This window comes from Megascapheus bottae, chromosome 4 (genome assembly GCF_031878675.1).
Source record: "Megascapheus bottae isolate mThoBot1 chromosome 4, mThoBot2.hap1, whole genome shotgun sequence".
NCBI classification, from domain to species: domain Eukaryota; kingdom Metazoa; phylum Chordata; class Mammalia; order Rodentia; family Geomyidae; genus Megascapheus; species Megascapheus bottae.
In genome coordinates this window covers 46,181,099-46,207,286 of record NC_143512.1, presented here as the reverse complement: position 1 = coordinate 46,207,286, position 26,188 = coordinate 46,181,099, and the positions used below count along the sequence as shown (strand labels likewise).

Sequence of the window (26,188 nt, the reverse complement as noted above, 5' to 3'; positions counted from 1 at the left end):
AGATAGAACCAGATATTATATCTCCTTCTGAAACAGATTCTTGGAAAGGCTTCATGTTTACAAGAAAAATAAAAGATAAAACTATGGGCAGTGACTCACCCTTGTAATCCTAGATACAGGAGGCTGAGATCTGAATATCACAATTCAAAGCTAGCCCAGGCACTAACATCCATGAGACTCTTATCTCCAATTAACCACCAGAAAACCGAAGTGGTGCTGTAGCTCAACTGGTAGTGCCCAGGCCCAGAGGTTAAGACCCACGACTGACAAAAAATAAAGTAAAATAAAACTGTAGGCATAAGAAAGGTAACATAATGTGAAAAGCACTACAAGTCAGTTAAAAACAATAGAAGCTAAAAACTGTGTTGTCAAATACAAAAAGAAAATCTAGACACAACCAAACATAACAAATAGGAAACAAAACTACAAATCATGCCTCCAGAATTCAACCCTCATCCTCTCAAAAGATAAAGTTATTATTCTTCAGAGAAAATATTGAAAAACACAAAACAAAATTATATTTAAAATTTTTTTCTTCATGGATCCAAGCAAGATACTGGAAATATTTTAATTACCTCTATTGATTAGTTATAGAAATGAAGTTATTTGTATGCTTTTAGAAAGAGATCTGTGCAGTGACCCAAAAATGGAAACAGATGGGCATTTTAAATATAAAAATGTTATAAGAATTCAGTCAAGATAGATTATAGGCAAAGAAATAAAAATAAAGCTGGGCACTGTGCCTCATCACTTGCTACTCAGGAGGCTGAGATTTGAGGATCAAAGTTTGAAGTCAGACTGTGCAGGAAAGTCCATGCATCTCATCTTTAATTAGCCATCAAAAAGCCAGATAGATGCTGTGGCATCAATCCACCTTATGTGAAAAAGTAAAAGATAAGATCTAAGGCCTGAGTTCATAAACTTTGCTGCCCAGGCCAACTTTGACTCCTAATCCTCAGATCTTAGCCTCCTGAGTAGCTAGAATTATACATGTGAGCTATCCAAAGCTCAGTGCTACCAGTCCTATGTTTGCACTAATGCATTAATAATTCATTTGGTGGCATGTGGTTTAAGACTAGTTTTCATTACAACTTACCCCCACTGACTTCTAACTGGATGAGGACAAATGGCCAAGTGGCCTTAAGCCAATTTGCAATAATTCTGACATAAAAAGTTAAGGGAAGACAGCAGGATACAGCCTACATACATAAAATGAGTAAGTTATATTGAATATATTTAATGTATTTCATCTAACTTAGGATGACATCAATTATAATTTGCCTTTTTCTATCCATGAAGAAAAGAAAAATGCCAAGTATGACAGAATGTTAAATAACTTAGAATTTCATATTTATCCAATGAACTTTTCTAAATTAACTTATTCACAGATTTTATAATAGATCATGTTGCTCTTTCCATGCCTTTCTATACACACATTAACTTGGCCTTTTAATGCCAAGCAAAGACACAGTGAAATAATTTTGGAAGAATAGTATAGTATAAACAGATAGTATAAACAAGGAGCATAAATTAACTGAAATGACAATAGGAAACCAATGTAACCCGAGGCACAGACCCACAGGTCAAGAATCAGTGTCACATCTCAATTTCAGAAATAAAGAAAAATAATTCACACCTTAAATTAGACATACCACATCTCAATATAATAATTATATGGGCGAGATTATGATATTTTCTTAACACTTCTCTACACTTTTCATTTTTTTATTTATTTATTTTTTTATTGTAATTAGTAAAAGGGTTACATGATATTTGCCAGATAGAAGGTGCATTAATTCACATACATTGATACCCTTTCACATGTCTTGGTACCCGTTTCCCTCCCCCCCCACACCCCCCACCCTACACTTTTCATTTTATTCTAAATTTTTGTGTATAATATTGTGACCTATTTAAATATTTGGTCTAATTAGCCAATGTGTACCAGCCCTTCCTCTGATCTAGCCCTAATCTAGTGAGTTTGTTTGCTTCAGCTATATGCTGTTGTATATACTAATTACATTTTGGGATTTGTCTGTTTTGAGGAAGAAGAGCTGCATAGAACAAGTTTAGCTACGGAGAAGACAGGCAGGCACACAGGCATGTGCATGCACACATACACTCACACACACACAACCAGCAAGACTTTAAAGTATTTACAGTTTTACAGTTTTTAACCTGAGGCTAGTCTTTTTTATCTTTAATTATGACTGGGCCCCCAATATATTTTATGAGCTGCAAATCACAAATGAGAGAGAGAGAGTAATAAAGATCCTTGAGTAACCCAGAGGCAGCTTTTTTATTATTCTTAAATCCGTTTATTTTATTAGCCTTTCTTTCTCCAGAGAATAGTGGTCTGCATGGTTTGTATGGAAGGGCAGAAGAAATATGGGGAGGTAGGAAGGAGAGCCGGGTGTGCGGGCTGGCTCAGTAGAGACATGTGGGAGGTGGAGGAATATATTTTCATCAGTGAAGCTTCCTGACTAAATGTGTTCTCTAGTTCCTTGATATTTTGTGCTAAATCACAGTTCCCCATACACCCAACCCATGGGCTCAATGCCAACAAAGCTACTTCCCAAACAGAGGGAACACTGATTTTATGGATGAGGAGACATCTCTGCTATAGCAGGAACTGTTCTCAGGAACAGACACCCCTTCACCCAGAGGTACACGGATACTTGAAAACTCATGGCTTGTCCCTGTCCCCAAACCTGCCATGTCCTCTGTACAGGTCCTGGCACTTTAATTTCTGAATATTTATTTCATGCTTTTGGCTAACACCAAAGTCACCAAATCTCTCCCCCAAGGATATATCTATTTTTTGCCTGTTATCCAAGATATTATTGGAAAATCATTTGTTCAAAAATCAACCACAGGCCGGGAGTTTGGCCTAGTGGTTAAAGTGCTTGCCTAGCATGCATGAAGACCCGGGTTCGATTCCTCGGTACCACATACATAGAAAAAAGCCCGAAGTGGTGCTGAGGCTCAAGTGGTAGAGCTCTAGCCTTGAGAAAGTCCAAGGACAGTGCTCAGGCACTGAGCTCAAGCCCAGGACTGGCAAAAAAAAAAAAAAAAAAATCAACCACAGAACTAAACTGAGTGCTTCAGTATCCAGAAATTATACAGTTAAAAATTACTCAAGAAAATATAATTAAAGTCCGGACTTAGGAGACAGGGCTTTTTAAAAGGCTCCAGACTAATACTTGAATCAGACAGTACTACTCAGGGTATTGTTTAAAAAAAAACAAAGCTAACATTTCTCCCCACTCCAGTCACCCAGTTAAGAAAGAGCCACTTGGACCTATAGCCTCGTGCTTTGGGACTTACGTAAAGAGGCACTTCACTGCAACTCAACTCCATGGCTTCTGCATCTGCAACATAAACAATAAATGAAGAGAGGTTATTGCAGGAGGTTCTTATCTCCCGAAAGCAGAGCTCTCTCCAACCCATGTCTCAGTCACCAACATCATAGAGAGAGAAGTAGATGCCTCAGGAAAATTACATTTTTACAGAGTACAAAGATATCTTAACCAACTTTACTATTTTCACAATGTTTTCTATTGTGTGTATGTTTTAGACCAAGCATTGTTATGTTAGTTGAGTTTATAAGCAAGTAAGTCAAGATTTGCACTAGCTTTATATTTTCTTACCTAATAAAGACACATGACAACATTTTGAAGATCTACTGCTAAAGAATATTTACTCACCACCAGGCTTTGGGGACTCTTGCCCTCAGATTTGCATTCACTTGGTAAACTCTGTGGACTCTAAGCTCTCCAACAGAACTGCTTGGCTAACCTGTGCTGTACCTTTTACATCAGCTTAAACAATCAAACAAGTTTCTATTCATCAGGACAACTACAGCTGTCTCTTCTTCCACTTTTTCTGTAGAAATGTCATGCTCTGTCATTTTTTTCCCTAAGCCTTGGCTTCACCACCTGAAATTTCTAAATGTTTCACACTCAAGTGCTTTTAAAACCCATGCTACATTTTCCAAGATGTTTCTTGGAAAGTAACTACAACATGTTTCCAGTCTCAGTGATAGATCCTAGGGAGTGATTTGTGCCTTAGCACACAACTACATATTTTTAAATTTATCTCCAAAATGGTAAGGGAATCTTATTAAAAGAATATCAAGGGCTGGGAGTTTGGCCTAGTGGTAGAGTGCTTGCCTAGCATGCAGGAGGACCCGGGTTCAATTCCTTGGTACCACATACTTAGAAAAAGCCAGAAGTGGTGCTGAATCTCAAGTGGTAGAGTTCTAGCCTTGAGAAAAATCCAAGGACAGTCCTCAGGCCCTGAGCTTTAGCCCAGGACTGGCAAAAAAAAATCAAGATATAAAAGTTATAATAGCTTATATTAACATTACAATGACTATACAGTATCTTAATTTTTATTGCCAGTTAATTCTGAAGAAAAATATTAGACTCAGGCACAGGTGTCTCACATCTATAATCCTAGTTACTCAGAAGGCTGAAATCTGGGAGACTATAGTTCAAGATCTGCCCTACCAGAAAAGTTCACTGGATTCTGCCTCCAATTAACCAGTATAAAACATAGGTAGAGGCATGGCTCAAGTGGAAGAGTGCCAGAAAAGCAATGAGGTCCTGAGTTCATATCCCAGTATGATATATCTATCTTATCAATATAGAGAGATATACAGATACAGATATATCCATGTTAAACAATTCTTGACTTCAATAAAATTCCTCATTTCTCATGTTTGATGTTTGTGTATCTAAATGAAATATGTGAACACAAATTGAGTATAAAACCATGATCTGAATTTTGTCTTTGAACATGATAATAATCACTTTTTTTTTTTTTGGTCAGTCATGGGACTTATACTCTGGATCTGGGTGCTGCCCTGAGCTCTCAGCTCAAGGCTACCACCCTACCCCTGGAGACACAGCACTACTTCCAGTTTTCTGGTGATTAATTGGAGATAAGAGTCTCATGGGCTTTGTAGCTTTGTAGTACCCAGGCTGGCTTTGAGCTGTAATCCTCATATCTCAGCCTCCCGAGTAGCAAGGATTACAGATGTGAGCCATCTTGCCCAGTGATAATAATCACTTTTAAATACCTTTTATATAACTAGTAATGAGCACCACTCAAATAAGACATATCAACATGAAGTATTAATAACTACATTTGGAAAGCTCTGTGCTCAATGCTCTATACACGTCATCTCCAGTGATCATCACAAACTCTCTATAGGAAGGAAGTCCTTGTTTCGTGAATATTCATTGTCAAATCCCTGAAACTGCAAGGCTACACAAGAAGAAGAGACTAAATGTAAATAGTCAACAATAAACAACTGACAAAATAAGGACCACATAAACAACACACTTCCACACATCTTCCACCCTTGTCAGTCACTTAATGCTTAATGTCCCTATCCTTTCTTTAGCTACTACATGTTTAAAGAGAAATGAATTGTTTTGCAGTTTATTTGCTTTGGTCTTGGGCTAAGCAACTTGTGTGAATAATACAAATCATTTTAAAATATGAATTGATTTTTTTTTTTTGCCAGTCCTGGGCTTGAGCTCAGGGCTTGAGCCCTGTCCTTGGACTTTCTCAAGGCTAGAGCTCTACCACTTGAGCCTCAGCACCACTTCCGGCTTTTTTCTATGCATGTGGTACGGAGCAATCAAGCCTGGGTCTTCGGGTATGCTAGGCAAGCACTCTACCACTAGGCCAAACTCCCAGCCCATGAATTGATTTTTTTTAAGTTAAAGGCTAAAATTATTAAAGAAAGAGTTACAGGAGAAGTTACTAGTTCAATTATACAGAAAGAATTGATCAATGAGACTATGGAAACCCATTAACAAGTGAAAAAGAAAAATCAGCACAAACCAAGAGCTTTGGAGAAAACAGTTTAAATATTAAGGGAATAAGAGCACCACCCCCTCCATGGGAAAAAATGGAAGGCCTTGAGAAGTAGTCCAATAAAAATGACTCATATTCATACTTTGAAGATCAAATGTGACAACCTAGGTATTAGTGTGTGCAATGAATCAATTTTGTCAGAAAAGCTCATAACCTCCCTCCCCAATTCTCTTTCTCTCTCAAACACGCATTCTTTATGTTCACTATTAGAAATAACACAAATGTGAATATTAAAACCTGCATCAGATAACATAGTTAGCAAACAGCAGAGATAATATCCAAATACAACTATGTTACTAGCCTGGGAATGAAAGAACTGTGCACTGAGAGAGGTAAAACCACATCTCAGGATAACTTTTTGATGGTAGCGCACTGGAAATGAGAAAAGAGAGAGCATTTTGGAAATAAACTTACAGAAACAACACAGATGAGTGGCTCAAGAAAATGTGGTTCATTACAATGAAATTTGTGTTCATCTATTAGAAAGAATAATGTCATTTGTAGGGAAATGGGTGGGAAAAATTAAGTAAATGTGGCTCAGAAAGATAAATGGCACATGTTTTCTCTCATATGTGGAAGTTAGATCTAAAATATAAACATCCATGATAAGATATACAGGGCTCTCTTTGTGTACACACCAACAAACTGACAAAAGAATGGTGAACTTAGGGGAAGAATCAAAGGTATAACTTCTCTGAAAAAACAATTTATTTTTTTTTTTGCCAGTCCTAGGGCTTGAACTCAGGGCCTGAGTACTAGTCATGGGTTTTCTCAAGGCTAGAGCTCTACACTTGAGCCACAGCACCACTTCCAGCTTTTTCTATGTATATGGTACCAAGGAATCGAACCTAGGTCTTCGTGCATGCTAGGCAAGCACTCTTACCAATAGGCCAAACTCCCAACCCAAAACAATTTACATTTTACCAAAGTGGAAACATGTTTTGGGAGGGAGGACAAGAAGGGAACACATGAATGGTGGGAGGGAGGGTAAAAATGCAGTCATTATATTCGATGTACATTTTGTAAAAAAATGAACTGGGGAGCATAAAGGAAAGGGTGACACTGTCCAAAAAGAATGGCATTCATTACCTGACTTATGAAAATACAACCCCTCTACAATAATTACTTTAAAAACTGAGGGTAAGGGTGAGAGAGGAGAAAATGGGGGGAAATGATGGAAGAGGTGACACTGATCAAGAAGTTCTCATAACCTGACTTACGAGAGTGTCACCTCTTTGTACAACTACTAAGCAATAAAAAAATGACATATAACAAGAAGGTAAATAAATAAACCAGACTAATATTAAATAGATAATGCCTAGGAACCTGTGTCAGATTACAATGTATCTACCTGACTTATTCAAGTCCAAGCAGCTTTAAGTGGGAAGGTAAATTATTTGGTAAAATCAGTGGGGAGGTAACTGAAAAATAGAAATTAACTCAGTAATTATTCAAAAAGATCTCACTAATTTTAAAAAATCTCATTAATTCAAATTAATGTAGGTAGTGGGGATGAGAAGGAAGGAAAGGAAGTCTGTCTGAAATGGTGCAACCTTAATTAGAGGATGTTTATAAAGTAGACAGAGCAGTATGAGTAGGCTGTTAACAAAATGTTCTCCCAAGCTGTCACAGTCCTTGTATTCCTTAGGATATATTTGCACATAGACAAAGTGATTAAGATCTTAAAAAGGGCTTTTCAAATCTCTTGACCATCTCCTTTATGACTTTACTCATGAGTCTCTGTAGTACATTGTCTATAGTCAATGCACAGCTCAATTATCACTCAAGCATCTTGGGCAGTTCAGGGGATCATAGTTCAAGATTAACCTAGGCTAAAAGACAGTTTTAGAGACTCCATATCCATCAATAACTTGGCATAGTGGTATACACTTCTTATCCCAGATATGAGAGAAGCACAATGAGTACAAGAAAATGAGCCTAATCAGCTCCCACACACAACAAGGGGAAGTCCACATCAACCCCAACATAAAAGTGAGACCCCACCTCAAAAACAACCAATGCTGGGGCTGGGAGTTTGGCCTAGTGGTGGAGTGCTTGCCTAGCATGCACAAAGACCTGGGTTCAATTCCCTGGTACCACACATATAGGAAAAAGCGGGAAGTGGTGCAGTGGCTCAAATAGTAGAGCTGTAGCCTTGAGAAAGCCCAAGGACAGTGCTCAAGCACTGAGTTCAAGCCCCAGAACTGGCCAAAAAACAATAGAAAAACAAACAAACAAACGAACACCAGCACCAATGCAGAAAGGGCTGACAGTGTGGCTCAAGTGATAAAGCACTGACTGACTTAGCAAGCATGAAGCTCTGAGGGGGCGGAGGGGTTAGGGAGCGACCCACTACTCTTTATTGTTGAAAAGCTTTGGAATAACAGCTACATTCATGAAATACTAGTGGATGTCAGAAGCACCACTGGCTTAGCAAAGGTGACAGTATAAGTGCTACAGGACAAGATGTCTTCATAAAGACAGGCATGAATGCAGACATGGGGTTGGAGAGAGTGAAGCCAGAAGGAATGGCCTTTAGGTTCATACATAATCTTAAAACTTACCCTGTCTATAACAAAAGAGAAGAGGCCTCTGGGAGAAGGGTCCTCCCCCAGAGAGCAAACAATAGCTCCTTGAGTATATATACACATTAAGTGTAATTTTTTTTTTGTCCTTGGGCTTTCTCAAGGCGCTCTACCAGTTGAGCCACAGCACAACTTCCAGATTTTTCTGTGTATGTGGTACCGAGGAATCGAACTCAGGGTTTCATGCATGCTACATGAGTACTCTACAACTAGGCCGCGCTCCCAGCCCATTCGGTGTAAACTTAACATGTATTCCTGTTTCCCACCTGCACTTTCCTTTTTCAAATTTTATTATAAAGGTAATGTACAGAGGGGTTACAGTTACATAAGTAATGAGTATATTTCTTTTTGGACAGTGTTATCCCCTCCCTTGTTTTCTCCCATTCCCACTATGAATCCCCCACCCTCCAAGTTATAAAGTTCATTTCCAACATAGTGTTGCATTGGTTCACCTTTTGTCCCATCATTTCTGTAGCTCCCCTTCCCTTCTCCAAATCAGATAAACTTATATACGTGACAAAGGGCACAGAAATCTAAAATAGTGACAACAGGGAGTAAATCAAAAGAAAAAGAAAAAAATTACTTAAAACAGAACAATAAAAAAAAAACCTTGCTTCCATGTCTTGAAGTTCTTTTCAGTATACTTCATTTTATATGGCACATTCCCATTGAGCCACTATGACCCTCTAATAATATCCTATACATTTCTATAAAGTTAAAGCAACTAAATTTTAACTAAGTTCCAAAGTTCATCTCCTTGCTTCTATCTACTTGCTGATGCCTAAAAGTCTGAGTGCAAGATAAGAAAGATTATTTCTTGTGCTATACCTGGTCAAGTTACAAAATTTGAAGTAGCAACATGACAATGTCTTCTGAAGATACCAAGGAACACATTATTCTAAAGAGGGCACCTGAGTTGGGCCCAAGATAAAGCCCAGCAAGCAGCTTGTTTTGTAACCTACGTGTTTTCTCTTTTCACCATTTCCTTTCAGGGGGTAGCGACCCTCCCTGGAATCTCTTAAGAGGCTGCTGGAAATGCATACAACATAACGACCTACATTCTAGTGTGAATAATCCATGGAGGAACTCAGCCCATTAACTCCATAAAATTAAATGTGAAATTTTGTGTTTATGTGCATTTTAGAGTTTAGAGTTTGCATCACACTCTCTAAGGACCATTAGAGCTAAAAAAAATTAAGAATATAGATATGAAACATTGTTTTCTCTGTGAGCCCATATGAGAATAAAAGAACATGGTATAAAACATGAAAAATATTTGCAAACTACAGAGCTGACAAAATAACTCTCAACAACCAAGTTAAAAAATGGGCTAGCCAAGCATCAAGGTTCACCCCTATAATCCTAAACTATTCAGGAGACTGAGATCTGAGGACTGTGGTTGGAAGCCAGCCCAGACAAGAAAGTCCATGTAAGACTTTGACCTTCAAATACCCAAAAATGTGTTAGAGTGGAGCTGTGGCTCGAGTGGTAGTGTGCTAGCCCTGAGCTTAGGGACAGTGCTCATGTCTCGAGTTCAAGCCCCAGCATGGGCACCAAAAAAAAAAAAAGAGTATTTTAAACTTAAAAAAAAAAAGAAGAAGAAGAAAAAGAAATGCCCAAGTCAGTGAACAGCTTAGGTTTCCACATGAAACCTAAGCTGAACTTAAAGAATATAATGGGTTCACTGCTACTCAGAAAAGATTAGGAAATTTGGGGTAGCAGCTTTTATAGTTCTCCAAATGGTTGGCAGGCTGATAGAAGAGAAAGAGGAATTATTGTGGGCATTCAACACCAAGGAACTAAGGATAAGAGTCCTACAGTGCCAGATCAATACTGCATGACTGTACCACGCCAGCACCAACAATTGCCAGAATTTATTCATACTTGATTTCAACCAGAGGCTGTTTTTCTTTTTCATTTTTCTTCTTGCATTTTCCAGTGATGTTGTCATTACTGAAAACATTTTTTTTTTTGGCCTGGGCTCAGGGCCTGAGCACTGTCCCTGGATTTTCTCAAGGCTAGTGCTCTACCACTTGAGCCACAACACCACTTCTGGCTTTTTGCTATGTATGTGGTACCGAGGATCGAACCCAGGTCTTCATGAATGCTAGGCAAGCACTCTACCACTAGGCCAAACTCCCGGCCCATACTGAAAACATTTTTAGAATTACTTTTACAACTTGTCACACTTTTGTCTAGTTAGCAAAGTTTTATTGTTTAAGAATGAATTTTAATGTTCTTAAATATCTAAAGAAATTTGGAATTAGACATGAGTAGCTTACACTTAATAATCTTGGCAGCTCTGGAGGCTGAGATCTGAGGATCATGCTTTAAAGCCAGCCTGAGCAGACAAATCCAGAAACTCTTATCTCCAGTTAGTCAACAAAAAAGCAACACCAGCATATAAAAATTCTTGATCCATCTATCTTGGTGGTGGAAGTGAGCAAAGCAGGCAGGGAATGCCATTTATGAGGGGAGGGGGAGAGAACAAGATTGCTATAAATCATGAAACTGGTTTTCTTCAGTGAAGTCATGGGCTTGTGTTTGAAACACAAGAGACTTATTGTTCCTTTGGCTTAGAATTCCCTTGAGTAGCACAGTGTGAAGCTGCAGGAATGGCCATGGGGTAGTAACTTACTTATAAGTGGTATTTTCACAAAACTAACTCAAAAACAGGTTGCAGAAAAAAAAAAATTGGGACAGAGAGAACAGTTGGATCACATGGAAAAATTTCAGGCTATTTGAAAGTGTTCCTAGCCAGAGTCTTCAAGAGTTCACAAATCTGTTCACTCAGGGGATAGATCACCCCTCCCCAGTACTTAGGCAGCAATCACAGTTATGGTTGTATTCTACAGTTCTCCTGCCCTCCTACTCTCACCCAAGAATCATACAGTACTTACAGGAATGAGAAATCACTGCCTTCTACCAATAAAAACAGAAAAAAAAAAATCAAAGTGGAATAGCTAACTACTGTGCCCAATTCCAGACCATAAAACAAATGGACAGAAGTTGTAAAGCCTACAATAATGTTTAACATTTGGAAAGAATACCTTTAAAAAAAATAAAGATGAGATGAACCGAAATTCTGCCTTCAAAACATTTCACATTTTTATTAGCTTATGTTAGTTATACAAGGGGAATTTCACTATTTCCAGACATTTATAATATATTCCAATCAATCTCACCCCAATTTCTGAATTAGTTTAAAAACTATCAGTTATTCATCACTGCATATAGATTTTGCACTAGGTAATAAACAATATAAAATAAGGTCTCTCCCTTTAAGTACCTTGCAACATATTTGAAAAGGATATGCACGTGTTAAATGTTTATAAAAACATAGTGAAAGAACAAATATGAAACATGATATGCTCGTTTGTTCTACAAACATTTCCTGAGTGTCTATTATATATTTGATAATGAGGATGCAAAGATGAAGACTGGGGGAACTGCCAGCCCAGTGAGAGGGGAAACTATTAAAGCTACAAAGTATAAGTGTGGTTCAGTGAGGACAGACAGGCAGAATGGCCCAAATCTAGCCAGGTATTCATGGCTCAGCCTGTCTTCCTAGTTTCTCAGGAAGCTGAAATCGGAGTATCACAGTAGGAAGCCATTCCAGGCAAGAAGCCCAAGAAGCCCATGACTCTTTATCCCACTAAAAACCCACAAGGGGAGTTGTGATTCAAGTGATAGAATGCTAGCCTTGAGCAAAAAAAGAAAGAAAAGAAGAAAAAAAAAAAAAAGCTTAGGGACAGTGCCCAAGCCTTGAGTTCAAGCATGGCTTCCAAATGAAACCTAAGCTGAGCCTTAAAGAATGTAGTGGGTTTATTGCTACTCAGAAAAGATTAGGAGATGGAGATAGCAAAAAACATGCAAGAACTAATCATATGAAGAGTCCTACAGTGCCAGATCAATACTGCATCCAATTGTCCCACCCCAACAATTGGGAATTTCTGTTGAGTCATCAAGGTAGATAATAGATTTGCCAAGCAGATCCTGAAATGAGTAGGCATTTGAGGCAGAAGTGTAAAAAAAGATGTACTTTCAGGGCTGGGAGTTTAGCCTAGTGGTAAGCGTGCTTACCTACCATGCATGAAGCCCTGGGTTCGATTCCTTGGTACCACATATATGGAAAAAGCCAAAAGTGGCACTGTGGCTCAAGTGGCAGGGCAATAGCTGTAAGCAAAAAATGTCCGAGGTCAGTGCCCATGGCCTGAGTTCAAGCCCCGGAAGTGGCAAAAAAAAAAATGTACTTGCAGAGCTACAAAGACTTCTAGACCTTCTAAAAAACCAATGGACAGGTAGGTGGTCATGAAAGACAAGAATGGAAACCTGGGGCCAGGAGTTTGACCTAGCAGTAGAATGCTTGCCTACCATGCACAAAGACCTGGGTTTGATTCTTTGGTACCACATACACAGAAAAAGCTGGAAGTGGTACTGTGGCTCAACTGGTAGACTACTAGCCTTGAGAAAATTCAAGGCTAGTGCTCAGATCCTGAATTCAAGCCCCAGGACTGGCAAAGAAAAAGAATGGAAACCTGTCCCATACCCAATAGTATGTCATACTTCCTCTGTCAGAGGAAAGGAAAAGACAAATTCAGATGTTAAAAAGGCGAAATGGACAAGATTCAGTACTGAGCTAGATATAGTAGAGATAGTAGAGGATAAAAGGAACAGAAGGAATGAGATAGGTCATGGCATCTGCCCATATGTTGAATAGAAGTAGATGCAGATAAGCACTCTGGAGAACAAAAAAGATGTCTGATCATCAAATGGTTTCAGTGGTAAAAACAGTCCAAAACTACTATGGAAATCCATCCCTCATCATGTTCATGGGGTCTACACAAATGTGACTACATATGAGTTTATTTTTTAGAAATGTTTTAAACTTTTTCTTTTCCATTAAGTATTACATGCTACAAGTTACAAAGAAATTTTCAACTTCAAATTGTTTATTTTTTTAAAGTCATCTAAAATATTGCAAAAGCATGAAGAAATACAATGTCAAAAAAGAAATATAAGCCGGGCACAATGGCTCATGCCTGTAATCCTAACTACTCAGGAGGCTGAGATCTGAGGATCTCCATTCAAAGCCAGCCCGGGCATGAAAGAGCTAAAGAACATGAAACTCTTATCTCTAATTAACCGCCAGAAAATGGGAAGTGGAGCTGTGGCTCCAGGGGTAGGGCAGTAGCCTTGAGCTGAAGAACTCAGGAACAACACCCAGGCCCACAGGTAGGGCAGTAGCCTTGAGCTGAAGAGCTCAGGGACAGCACCCAGGCCCAGAGTTGAAGCCCCAGGATCAACAAAAAAAAAAAAAAAAGAAGAAATATAATGTCTTGCCCTTGAGAAGCTTACAAACAAATCTAAACATAGGCACAGTTAGCAAAACCCTCAAGCTATTTCTCACATTCTAGCAAAGTGATAAGTTAATACAAAATGATATCCTGATGTAATAATCCCTAAGAAAGTAGTATATAAATTCTTTCTTTTAAAAATATCTCTACTAGATAAAATTCCTATTTTACTTTACAGTATGGCACTCAATATATATTGAAATTCCCATTTTATAAAACATAAAGGCAGTATTATTATGACATTTCAAAAACATTGCAGAAAAAATACAAATTGTGTAATTGTATAAAATCCATTGAGACTAATAGTTTTATTACATGATAAGTTCTTCATTGATATTCCACATCAAGAACCCCCAAAAAAAGACAATCTTAATATGGACAAGAAGGTGACTCTTAACCTTGGCTGTGCTCCAAACATTCAATGCCAGCTGAGAAGCAGGTAGAACTTGGGCCTTTGACTCTTCATAGTATTACCTTAATACTAAGTCCTCAGGAAAGCCTACCTTCCCTTTCTCAAGTCCTTTTCTGTGTCTCTCAAATGACAATGTGTTTCCAAATGCAAAATTGAGTTATTTTGATCAGTAAACCATTAGAAAAGAACTTGAGTGTGGGAATAGAGCTCATGGTAGCACATTTGACTACTGCAAAAGCAACACCTTTCACAATTAGTCATAAATTAGCCCTTGGAGCTTTCTTTTGAACTGTGCATTTATACCAACCCTCCTTCCCCCTACCAGCTACCTCTCCTCCATTATCCCACTTGCTCCTAATAGCCGGGAAACTTTGTGCCCTCAGTACTCCTTTCTCAAATATACTCAGATCCTTCTTTCTTGGGAGTTCCCTTCCTTCTGCTCTGTGGTCAGCACTGAAAAATTCTAAGAATAAGCCAAGGTCTAGGAAGATGAGGTCTCCTGAAAGAGGCACACAAACAGCTCATAACATGTAAAGAATATAAAAGAAAAGCACTGCTTATTAACAGGAAATACAATAATTCTGTCATCAAAAAACAGGTTAAATTTGTAGGATAACAATTTTAGTGGATTTCCTTTCTGTTCTGTTATAGTTACAACCTCACAACCCAGCAGGACACTAAGGGATAACACCTGTAATTGTAACAACTAAATGAGAGGATCACAGTTCAAGCCCAGCCTGGGCAGAAAAGTTTGCAAGAAGTTTGCAACCTATAGGTGGGTGCAATGGCATGTGTTTTGTCATCCTGAAATAAATGGGAAGCTGAGATTAGGAAGATTTGGGTGCCAGACTATCCTGGATAGAAAAGTCTTCAAGATTTCACCCCAATGAAGAGAAGCTGCTCACTGAGGCTCAGCTTGTAGTACCAACTAAGGAGGAAGCCTAAAGTTGGTAGGTGATCAAGGTTCAGGGATATGTCTGGGTGGGAAGCAAGACCCTACCCTAAAAATAATCAGCAAAAACAGGGCTGAGGCTGCATTACACCTGTAATCCAAGCTACTCAGGAATCTGAGATCTGATGATCATGGTTCACAGCCTGTCCAGGCAGTAAAGTTCATAAGACTCTTACTTCCAATTAACTACCAGAAAACTAGAAGTGGTATTGTGGCTCAAATAGGTAAGAGTGTTACCCTTGAGCAAAAGAGCTCAGGAACTGTACTCAGGCCTTGAATTCAAGGCCCTAACAAAAACAAAAACAAAAAAAGCAGGGCTGAAGGTGAGGCACAGCAGTTAAGCACCAGCCTAAAAAGCTTGAGGTTCTAAGTCTGGAGCTCCTAGGAACGCCAAACAACAACAATAACAACAAAAAAGACCTCAGAAACCCTACTACTCAAACATTAACTAGATTATGTTTAAGAATTATTATTAAAACTAGGCATTTTATAACCAAACCAGGCTCAAGTCATAGAACAAAAGCATAACAAGTGGAAAGCCTTGAGTACAATCTCAGTATTACAGAAGAGGATTACTTTAAATGAATAGTTGGATTCTTCCAGGAAAAGAGAGTTCGCCAAAAACCATTGATACTCATTTGAAAGTATAGTGATAACCTACTAAAAATCTTTGCCCTATGGAGTTTTGCTTGGTCTTATAACCCACAAGATTGGTTTTTTTCTTCTTCCAAACAAGATGCTTTATTTACATCACCAAAAACAATTTATAGAAGGACTGCAATATTACACACAAAGTAAAACTATAAAGTCTAAAACAAGATAGGCAATGCTATCCTTAGATAGCTAAAAAGTCTGTTTCACAAAAAGCAAATTGTTGCAAACAAAGATAAGGCAGTAGATCTCATTATCAATTCCCTCGAAAATATTTCTGAGACTATTTTGAGCTTTCCAAGCCCAAGCTAAAATTGGTTTGCCGGAGTTGCTCAGCCTCATCACACAAAAGTTTGCAAAAAAAAACATTTTGTTTAATACTAACAAATAATTAACAGAATGGTTCTCACTGACAACCAACATCTACCAAACCAGCGAACCTAGCTACACTTTCCTAAACAGTTCACTGCAAAAACAACTGTTCTTTTCTTGCCACCACAGATGGCCTATGAAGCCCCAAGTGTCATATTGGAGTTCAGGCACCCAGGAAGTAATTCTTAACAGAAATAACTTCACAGTATGTGAGCAAGTCAAATAACCAAGCCCAAGCCTGCCTCTGCCAGATCCCCACAGTGGGACCATGTTTGTCCTCTCCTGAAAGAAAGATCACCATTAGTTCTTCACCTGGAAGCCAGAGCACAAAACCAGAAAGAACAGCTGTTCTTACAGAACTATAAAAACTTTACTATACTGCCTTGGGATTTTTGGTGCTGTGGTGCACCTCACAAGCAGCTATATATGCCGACTCTGGGAATAAGTCGTCACGGTATTCTGCTAAGAATCTCAGAAAGAGATCCAAGTGCTTCAGTAAAGCTTTCCGATTCTTCTCTGACAGGGACATCTTTCCAAGGATTTCTGGCAGTTTTACAAACAGTCGCAGCAAATGTTGTGCTCCATAAATGTAAGAAGGTGGAGGTGGCTGGTCAACTGATGGGTAATTGTCTGGCACAAGTTTCCATGAGAGCACCTTATTTATTTCGGTGGTTCTTCTTCCTTCAAGACCAGCAAACAGAGCAATCCCTTCCTTACTAGAAGTCAGAGGAGCGGGGGCTGATGACCCGCTATGCACAGGGACCTTCTTCTCCAGATGCAAGAACAATCTAGGCATTCCAGGGGACGAGTCCTGCTGCCGGCGCTTGAGTTGAGGCGACGCGCTGTTCTGGGTTGGTCTGTCCAAATTGGTGGTGTGACGCGTGGAACGTCTAAGAGGCCGTGAGTTCGACTCCAGCTCAGCTTTGCGTCTCTTGGGGGTGGCTGACTCACTGCTGGTCGGCTGACTCTCCACGGGCTGTGGCACGAACGGATTCAGCAAAGGGGGGCTAGGAGAGGGCTCCCCTGGGCTACGACTGTTTGTACCACTCTCTTTAATGGGAAGGAAGAAATCAGACGAAGTCATCCTTTTATATTGGGCTTGTTCGTAGGGGTAGAGCAAAACCAACGGGAGCATGGAATCGAAAGTTATTCTCAATCCATCCACCATCTCCTTACAAAGGTCAATGTTCTTCTCGGCGGGGATGTCGGGCACGCTGTCGTGGGCCGACCCCACAGCGTGATGGTGGCGAGGCCGGCTGGTGGAAGAGGCGATGTTGATAGCAAAATGCTTCACGTAAGATTCCAGGATGGTGAGGACGTTGACGTGGCAGGGGAGGCGGACGAGCCGCCTCCTGCGGTTCACGCAGTAGCAGTCGTCCTCCAGCTGCTTCTTCAGCACCTCGGGGATGTCCAGTGGGACAGTCCTGTCTTCCATTTTCTGGGTGCCACTTCCTCTACTTGCGTCCCCGCCCGGAGGAACTGCTCACTGGATTTGCATCGTTCTTACCCTGTTCTTCATGAGAGGCCTCGCAGCAGGCCCAGTCGACACCTGCGGCCCGCCGTGCACCGCTTCCGGGGCTTCCGAGCAGGCCAGCTTCCGCTTTTCTGGGCCTACTGACACTGTGGTTCATGACTTTCACCGGTACCGCCGTCGCAGCAACCCATCTACAACAACTCCTGTGCCAGCCGGGAAGGAAAACGCACCTGATATTCTGGGATCTTTCCTTTTCGTCTTTCCCAGCAAAAATAGCCCCAAATACCAGAGAGCCACGATGGCGCCGCCGCCCGCCTCCACCTCAAACTACCGCCGGCGGCCTGCTTTCTGACAGCGCATGCGCTAGGTGTCCCAGCCGGAAGCGGAAGCCCAGGTTGGCTCCTAACGCCCACTGAGGGCTGGAGGCGGTCTTGACCCTTGACCCATGAGTGACAGGGAGTAAGAACTGAAAGCTCCACCTCAGGCAGTAACCTGAGAACTACAGCTCCAATTAAATAACAGTAACAATTTTTAAAATAGGGCCACTAGTGTAATGGAATAGATCCATTTTCTGTCCTGGTTTATTTTCTAAGTTTTTAAAATGGAAGTATTCCCTGAATGCTTTAAGAAACTAACATACAAAATGGTCCTATTCTGGAACCCTGAAGTTAACTCAGAATTAAAAGACTCATACAGTTTTCATGGCATTGAACATAGGCTCAGGATTCAAAATCCTAAGGAAAGGAAAAGGGAAGCTACAGAGTCCTGTCACTTGTGGGATTTCATTTTAGTAAATAATATGTTGAATGGTCACAAAGAAAATTACAGGAATTGTATCTTGGTGGTATATACCTCTAATACCAGAACCCAGGAAGAAGAGGCAGGAAGATTGTGAATTGAAGATCAGTACTGGCTACCCCTAGTTAAATTCTGAAAACCTGTTAAATAGTTACCAGTAGCATATCTATCCTATCTCTAATCCATCCTGGATATTGATGCCAGGTGAGAACATGCAATTACTCAGTCACTATTATTCTTCTGATCAACATTAGACCTCAGGCTAGGCACTGGTGACTCACACCCATAATCCTAGCTATTCAACAGGCTGGGATGTGAAGAACTTTTTTTTTTTTTGGTGGGTCATGGAGCTGGATCTTGGCCTGGGCATTGTCCCTGAGCTCTTCAGCTCAAGGCCACCATCTTACACCTGGGCCTGGGCATTGTCCCTGAGCTCTTCAGTTCAAGGCTACTGCCATACCTTTGAGCCAAGGCCCACTTCCCATTTTCTGGAGGTTAACTGGAATAAGAGCCTCAGGTCCTTTTGTGCCTGGGCTGGCTTTGAACCTTGATCCTCAGATCTCAGCCTCCTGACTAGCTAGAATTACAGGCGTGAGCCATCATATCCAGTGGAACATTTTTTTTTGCCAGTCCTGGGGCTTGAACTCAGGACCTGGGCACTGTCCTTGGGCTTTCTCAAGGATAGAGCTCTACCCCTTGGAGCCACAGCACCACGTCCAGCTTTTTTTCTTTGTATGTGATACTAAGGAATCGAACCCAGGGCTTTTTGTTACTTTTTTTTTTTTTGCCAGTCCTGGGCTTGAGCTCAGGGCCTGAGCACTGTCCTTGGATTTTCTCAAGGCTAGAGCTCTACCACTTGAGCCTCGGCACCACTTCCGGCTTTTTTCTATGTATGTGGTGCCGAGGAATTGAACCCGGGTCCTCGTGCATGCTAGGCAAGCACTCTACCACTAGGCCAAACTCCCAGCCCCGAACCCAGGGCTTTTTTGCATGCTAAGCAAGCACTCTACCACTAGGTCACACTCCCAGCCCAGTCTGAAGATCTTGCTTCAAAGCCAGTTGAGGCAGAAAACTTCCTAAGATTCTTATCTCCAAATTATCCACCAAAATGCTAGAAGCAGTGATAAGAGTTTTAGCCATGAGAAAGAAAAAGGGAAAGATTACAGCTCGGCCTCTGATACCTTTCATTTCAAGCACAAGTATCTCACTGGGCATCTAAAGCTTTCCTCCATGTTGGTTTATTTGCACATAAACCATTGGTCAAAGACTGCATTAAACTTCAGAGCTTCTGTATGGCAAAGGACATAGCTTGCAAGTTAAATAGAAAGCCCACAGAGTGGGAGAAGATCTTCACTAGCCATACAACAGACAAGGGCCTCATATCTGAAATATATCTACAGCTAAAAAAAATTGAATCTCTCTAAAATAAATCTTCAAAGAAACAACCATCCCATTAAAAGATGAGCCAAAGACTTAAAGAGAGACTTCTCTGAAGAGGAAATAAGAATGGCCTATAGATACATGAAGAAATCCTCGACATCTCTGGCCATAAAAGAAATGCAAGACTCGGGAGTTTGGTCTAGTGGTAGAGTGCTTGGCTAGCATGCACAAAGGCCCAGAATTAATTCCTCGGTACCACATACATAGAAAAAAGCTGGAAGTGGTGCTGAGGCTCTAGTGGTAGAGCTGTAGCCTTGAGAAAGTCCAAGGACAGTGCTCAGGCCCTGAGCTCCACTGGCAAAAGAGGAAGAAGAAGAAGAAGAAGAAGAAGAAGAAGAAGAAGAAGAAGAAGAAGAAGAAGAAGAAGAAGAAGAAGAAGAAGAAGAAGAAGGGGAAGAAGAAGAAGAAGGGGAAGAAGAAGAAGGGGAAGGGGAAGGGGAAGGGGGAAGGGGGAAGGGGAAGGGGAAGAGGAAGAAGAAGGAGAAGAAGGAGAAGAAGGAGAAGAAGGAGAAGGAGAAGAAGACGAAGACGAAGACGTAGTGCAAATCAAAACAACTTTGATATTCCACCTCACTCCAGTTAGAATGGCCATGATCAAGAAATCTACTAACAACAGATGCTGGCAGAGATATGGCCAGAAGAGATCATTACTAGATTGTTGGTGGGAGTGTAAACTCGTTCAACCACTATGGAAAGCAGCATGGCAGTTCCTCAAAAGACTAAACATAGAGCTCCCCTATGACCCAGCAATTCCACTATTTGGCATTTACCCACGCATCCAGAAACAAGGACAGACTAAATCCACTAACACAATGATGTTCATTGCAGCACTATTTACCATAGCAAAGATATGGAACCAACCCAGATGCCCCTCAGTAGAAGATTGGTTCAAGAAGATGTGCTACTTATACACAATGGAATTCCATGCTGCCATCAGAAAGAATGACATCACCCCATTTGTAAGGAAATGAAAAGACCTAGAAAAAAAAATCATATTAAGTGAAGTAAGCCAGCCCCAAAGGAACATAGGCTCAATGGTTTTCCTCATTTGTAATAATTAGTACTTGGACTAGGACTCTCATAACAGAGGATCACAATAGTTCAAAACCTAGGTACATAAGGTCAAGTAGGATGAGACTAAATGAAAGGAACTCTAGGATATGGAAACAAGAGCTTTATCTTATATGATTGTTGTTCTTAATGTACTATGTTATTTCTCTTCTCTTTTCTTGCCCTTTGGTTAATTTCATATTGTTACTGCATCTCATTTTGTTACCTGGTATATTGTATATATGTTTGTTTATTTGAAATAGGAAAGGGAAGATGATTGGGAGGGGGTGAGGGGGGAGAATATGGCCAAAAAACATGAGAAGGGGTATCAAGGTGTGAGAAGTAATGTACCGACTACCTGATGAAGGTAGCTGTGAACCCTCTATACATTATCCCAACAATAAAAAAAAAATCATTGGTTTTGGCCACACTTAATCTAATACTCTCCATGGGTCTGACATTCAGGCTTTACAAATTTCATCTAGTCCCAATCCAATCATCTCTATTCATTTCTCCCTGACTACTTCAACACTGTTGTATGTGACCAAGAGTTTGAGTCTTGACTCAGTCCTCCAATGGCTGTAAAAATTGGGGCCCCCTCCTTTGTTTACAGATGAGATCCAGTGGCCAAAAACCCCAGAGTAGTACTGATACTCAGCAGGTATTCAGTAAATTCTATTGGCTTTCCACATTACATCTTCCCACTGACCTCTCCCATAAATTTTACTTATCCTGTAATCTAATAGTGAATTATATCAGCAATGTTCACTAAATGTTCCTTGTGTTTATCTCTTCAACCCAATTATTCCTCTAGCATCCTCTGCTGTGTGCCATTCCTATCAAAATTTAATTAGGAAAATAATAATAATTATCATATTCTTTTATTAGAACTAGAAGGCAAGAGTGACTTATGAAAACACTGATATTCATTCAATATTTGGGCATCTGTTAGATACCAGGACACTGTATGCTAGATATTATATAACTGAATAAAAGAAACCAAAATCCCAGACTTTCCAAAGGTTTACATTTATTTGTAGATAATAAATAGTATCTAAAGAAAGTTTTATAGCACACTAGAAGGTTATATACAGTGTTTGAAAAATGAGGTAAAAAATGACTGTTAGGGGTAGATGTGGTTTTAAATAACTCAGTCAGGGAAGGTCCATAAGTAGAAAGTTCTAATGTATCAGGTGAAAGCCCTGAGATAGAGGAAGCCAAGAGAAGAAAGGCATAGGGCACAAGAAGACAGGAGTGGTGTGAGTGTATTGATGGAGCAGTGAAGAGACAAATACTGCAGAGCAGAGTGAATGAGGAAAGTTATAAAAGAGGAGAACTGAGAGAAGATGGAAATACTGATCACATAAAGCCTGTATGCCATTGTCTAAATGTTGGTTTTTCTTCTGCCTATGAGGACAATACACCTGAGGGTTCTGAGGTAAGGAATACCATATCTCATGATACTGTCGTGATCATTCTAACTACTGTGTATGACACAGGCAAACTAGAGGGGACCAATGACAAAAGCAGGGGTCTTACTGAATGTCATTATGATAATCCAGCCAAGCAAGAATAACTGAACCTGAGGATAAGGGAAGGAAGTGAAAAGCAGTCATTAGACTCTGAATATATCCTGAAGTCAAAGCCAACAAGATATCCTGAAAAACTGGAAGTAGGAGATAAAAGGAAAAAGAAAGCTTTTTCCCAAGCTTGACATTTTGAGAAAAGGATGAAAAATGACACTGGCAGGGGTGGGGATAGTGTGGGTGGTACCAACATGGGGAAGGAAACCAGCAGTTTAGATATAGATGCAGTCATCCTAAGATGTCCCCCCGTGGAAAGTAATCATATAGACACTATGCACACAGGTCTGGGCTTTATCCTGACTACCAACTCTGTTCACTATTCCACTCTTCTATGAAAGCACCTAGGTAAAAATAAAAAGATGAAACAAAAAGGAGGGAGAGAAGAGGCTATGCCTGCCCTTGAGGTTGCTGAAAAACAAGAGAGGGGAAAGGAGGCCACATATCAGAGTCTGAGATAGAACAACAGCTGCCATTTTCCCCACTAACCCTCAGAAAAGCATCCACAGCCAAACGAGATGGAGACATCGAAAACATGGTTTTCCAAAGCAAAACATACTGCCATGCTGATCAGCTGGTTTCTAGCTGCAGCAGACAAAATGCACATGACAACACAGGAACAAGAGACAACCCAGCAATTTGTGAGAAAACTTCCCACTAAGACTCCCCCTCCTACAGTTCAGTTCTCCAGGTAGAATTTTGCCTAAAGAACTATTTTCCTCTGGAAATCATGATTTTTTTCCAAAGAAAAATGAGTTTGGACTTCCTCATGGCCAAAGAAGAGGATCAGACGAGGAACTGGGCAACTCAAGCTAGCCCTGGCTCCCTATCCACAAGTCAGTCCCGATATGCCTCCAGACTTTAGTCTTTCCCTCTCTCAATATGTAAATACAGCCACAGGGAAAAATATTTTCCACTGCCTACACACAGGGCTTTCTTGAGAGTTAGTGAATTAATGTGTGTGAAGCACTATGAGCTACTCAAATGAAAGGACAATGAAACTATTTGTCAGTTTCTGAGGTCTGAACAGAGCAATTTTAACTATTTTCCTACAAACTCCACAGAAGCCAGCTTGGTGCAAGAGCCTGTGTAATTCCAGATACCCTACAAAGCTAGAACAGGAAGATGGTGTGTTCAAGCCAGGCTGGCCTCCAAATAAAATTTAAAATGGCTGGGTGTAGCTCAGAAGTAGTGTACTTGCCAAACATGTGTAAGTCATTGAGTTCAATCCCCAACACTGCAAAATGTGAGGGAAGACATTAGAAAGTTAGGCTAAGCTACCTGAAGGTATTGTATAGGCCTGTGTAGACAAAAAGAAATGGCATGGAAAAACTCTTTGATAAGTACAGTTATGTTGTGAACATTTTTTGAAATGATCTCTTCAGATAAAAATACTATAGTAGGCTGAAAAAGTCATTTAAAAAAACCTGACAAGAAACTGTCAGTCTAGAAAGGCTCATAACAGGGACACAGTGTGTTGACCTAAGAACTATTGTTGAGCCAAATTCCTGGCTGTTATAAAAGCTACAAGCATGACAAAACACTGGGAGAAAATACAGACTTTTGTCCAAGTGGCATAGAATCAAGCACCATTGTACGAGTCAGCCATGAAAAGAGCTTTGTTGGAGGCATTTTCCTTATTTTCTCAGTGCTATCCAACTCAATTCAAATGGTGACAATTACCATCAGAAAGAATAGGCCACTGTACAGGTTCTATGCATAGTTCACACAGATGGATTTCTCTAACAGGATTTCACATTGGTATTCAAAGAAACTTTCACTTGGTTTAATTCCTGACTCAAAATGTGCCAAAGACTATAATGAACATATAATCTGGAGGCAAAATCTTGCCCTAACGAAGCAAAGGTGTGCTCAGATTACCATGAGTAGCAGGTTTTCACACACCTCAACTTTTCATTGCAAGAAATAAAACCTACAGGTGGCTAGAAAAATTATCAAATAAACAAAGGGGAAAAACCAAGCCAATGCCCAAAGGACACCACAATTTTTAGCCTGAATGTGACCCAATGGGCCAAATCTAGGTTTCCTTGTTTTTAAAGGGGAAGACAGGGGCTACAGAGGGTTCAACAAGGAGAATTGCTAAGACCAGAGATATCAGCAAGGGCCCACTCTACTCCTTGCATGTTGTGCCAACAACTCGAACCTCCATCCTGAGGACATTCCAGTCTAGATCCCCTGAATCACAAGAGCTCAAAATTCTGCTTCTCCTAATTAGCTTTTCAAATGTTCCAATATTCATTCTAACATGCTTTAGTAAACTCATTGCAATTCACAGCATCTCCAACGAACACCATCACATTCCTGAGCAGAGCAGGACATAGAAGTAACTGTAGTGTATCCACATGTCAGGTGGTGGAAATAACCTAGGCAAGAGGATTGCAGACACACGAATGGCCCCAAGTTCTAACTTCACTAGGTAAGTGACTGAGCAAAGCACTGAAGAACTTCTTTGGGCCTCAGTTTCCTAATCTGTAAGATGGGACTACAGATCCCATAGTTACAAAATTGTTCAAGAATCCAGTATATATTTACGAGATGCTGATATATCCTTTACTATCCAAGTAGCAATTCCACTGACAATGGACAACTTACACCTTACATCCTTACCACCATAAAATTAATGGATCTGGTATGAGTTATGACCCTGAGAAGTCACTCAGTCACTAGGGAGCTCAGTGTCCCCATCATTTGTCTACTTTTACACAAAGGGAGGATTATGTGAGATTCATAAAATCTTTAAAAGATTTTAGATACATAAAATCTTATTACCAAGTATTTGTGTATTTATGAATGACCTTCTTGAAAAGATATTTCTGACACTACCTTTGAATTTCCAGTTCAACCACTTTCCTTGTGTCCCTCATAAACCTACAAAGACTCTTTATTGCTTGTTATGCCTCTCAAATTGTTTGCCTTCCAACCTTCTGTTCAAGGCCCCACCCTGCCTAGCTATCTAATGCTTTTTCCTCCTCTACCTCAAATGCTCGTACTTTACAGATCATGAGCTCTGTTCATGCTTGTGCTGGGGCTTAGCATACCACTGCCTCATGTATATATATTATGCACCTCTCAAACCCCAACTCATTTTACCTCCTCTATGGAGCCCTCTCTAATTACCTCAGCAATAAGGATTCTCTCTCAATTTAGGAGTTCTGAACTCCTAGCCAGAGTGAGACTTCAGATGTGACCCAATCCTCTTATTTCCTCCCTGCTGCTGTTGCTCTTCAGCTAGATACTGAGCTGCTTAGCCTGAAAGATCAGAGCTGAAGAACATAGCCTACAGGACCTTGGTCTCTCTGCCACACAGATCTTGTATCATCACCTCACCTCTCAAACCTTTCAGACACTGACATTTGATGCCAAAGGGATCTAAGTTGAGTAAGACAAATTCTCAAACCCATAGAACCAGAGGAAAGCAATGAAGAGTGGAGAGCTGGGACAAGATAGTGGTAGCATCAGATTCTAACTCAGAATGAGATTTAAAGCCACAGTTAAAACATATGATTGTCTTTTCTTTTGAAAGAATTTAATCAGCAGGGCATTGTGGCTCACACCTGTAATCCTAGTTACTCAGGAGGCTGAGATCTGAGGATCATGGTTCAAA

General features: G+C 40.2%; 1 protein-coding gene and 1 pseudogene across 1 annotated transcript in view; both read right to left on the bottom strand.

Annotated features, from left to right (window-relative positions):
- Arhgef28 (Rho guanine nucleotide exchange factor 28) overlaps positions 1-26,188 on the bottom strand; it is a 265,542-nt gene that overhangs the window by 211,407 nt on the left and 27,947 nt on the right. The window contains exon 2 of the mRNA XM_090331824.1: positions 3,328-3,371. Within this exon, the coding sequence (XP_090187950.1) occupies positions 3,328-3,360 (33 nt within the window). The 5' untranslated portion in view covers positions 3,361-3,371. The remainder of the gene's footprint in view (positions 1-3,327; positions 3,372-26,188) is intronic.
- LOC150064396 (MSL complex subunit 3 pseudogene) lies at positions 14,157-18,020 on the bottom strand (annotated as a pseudogene).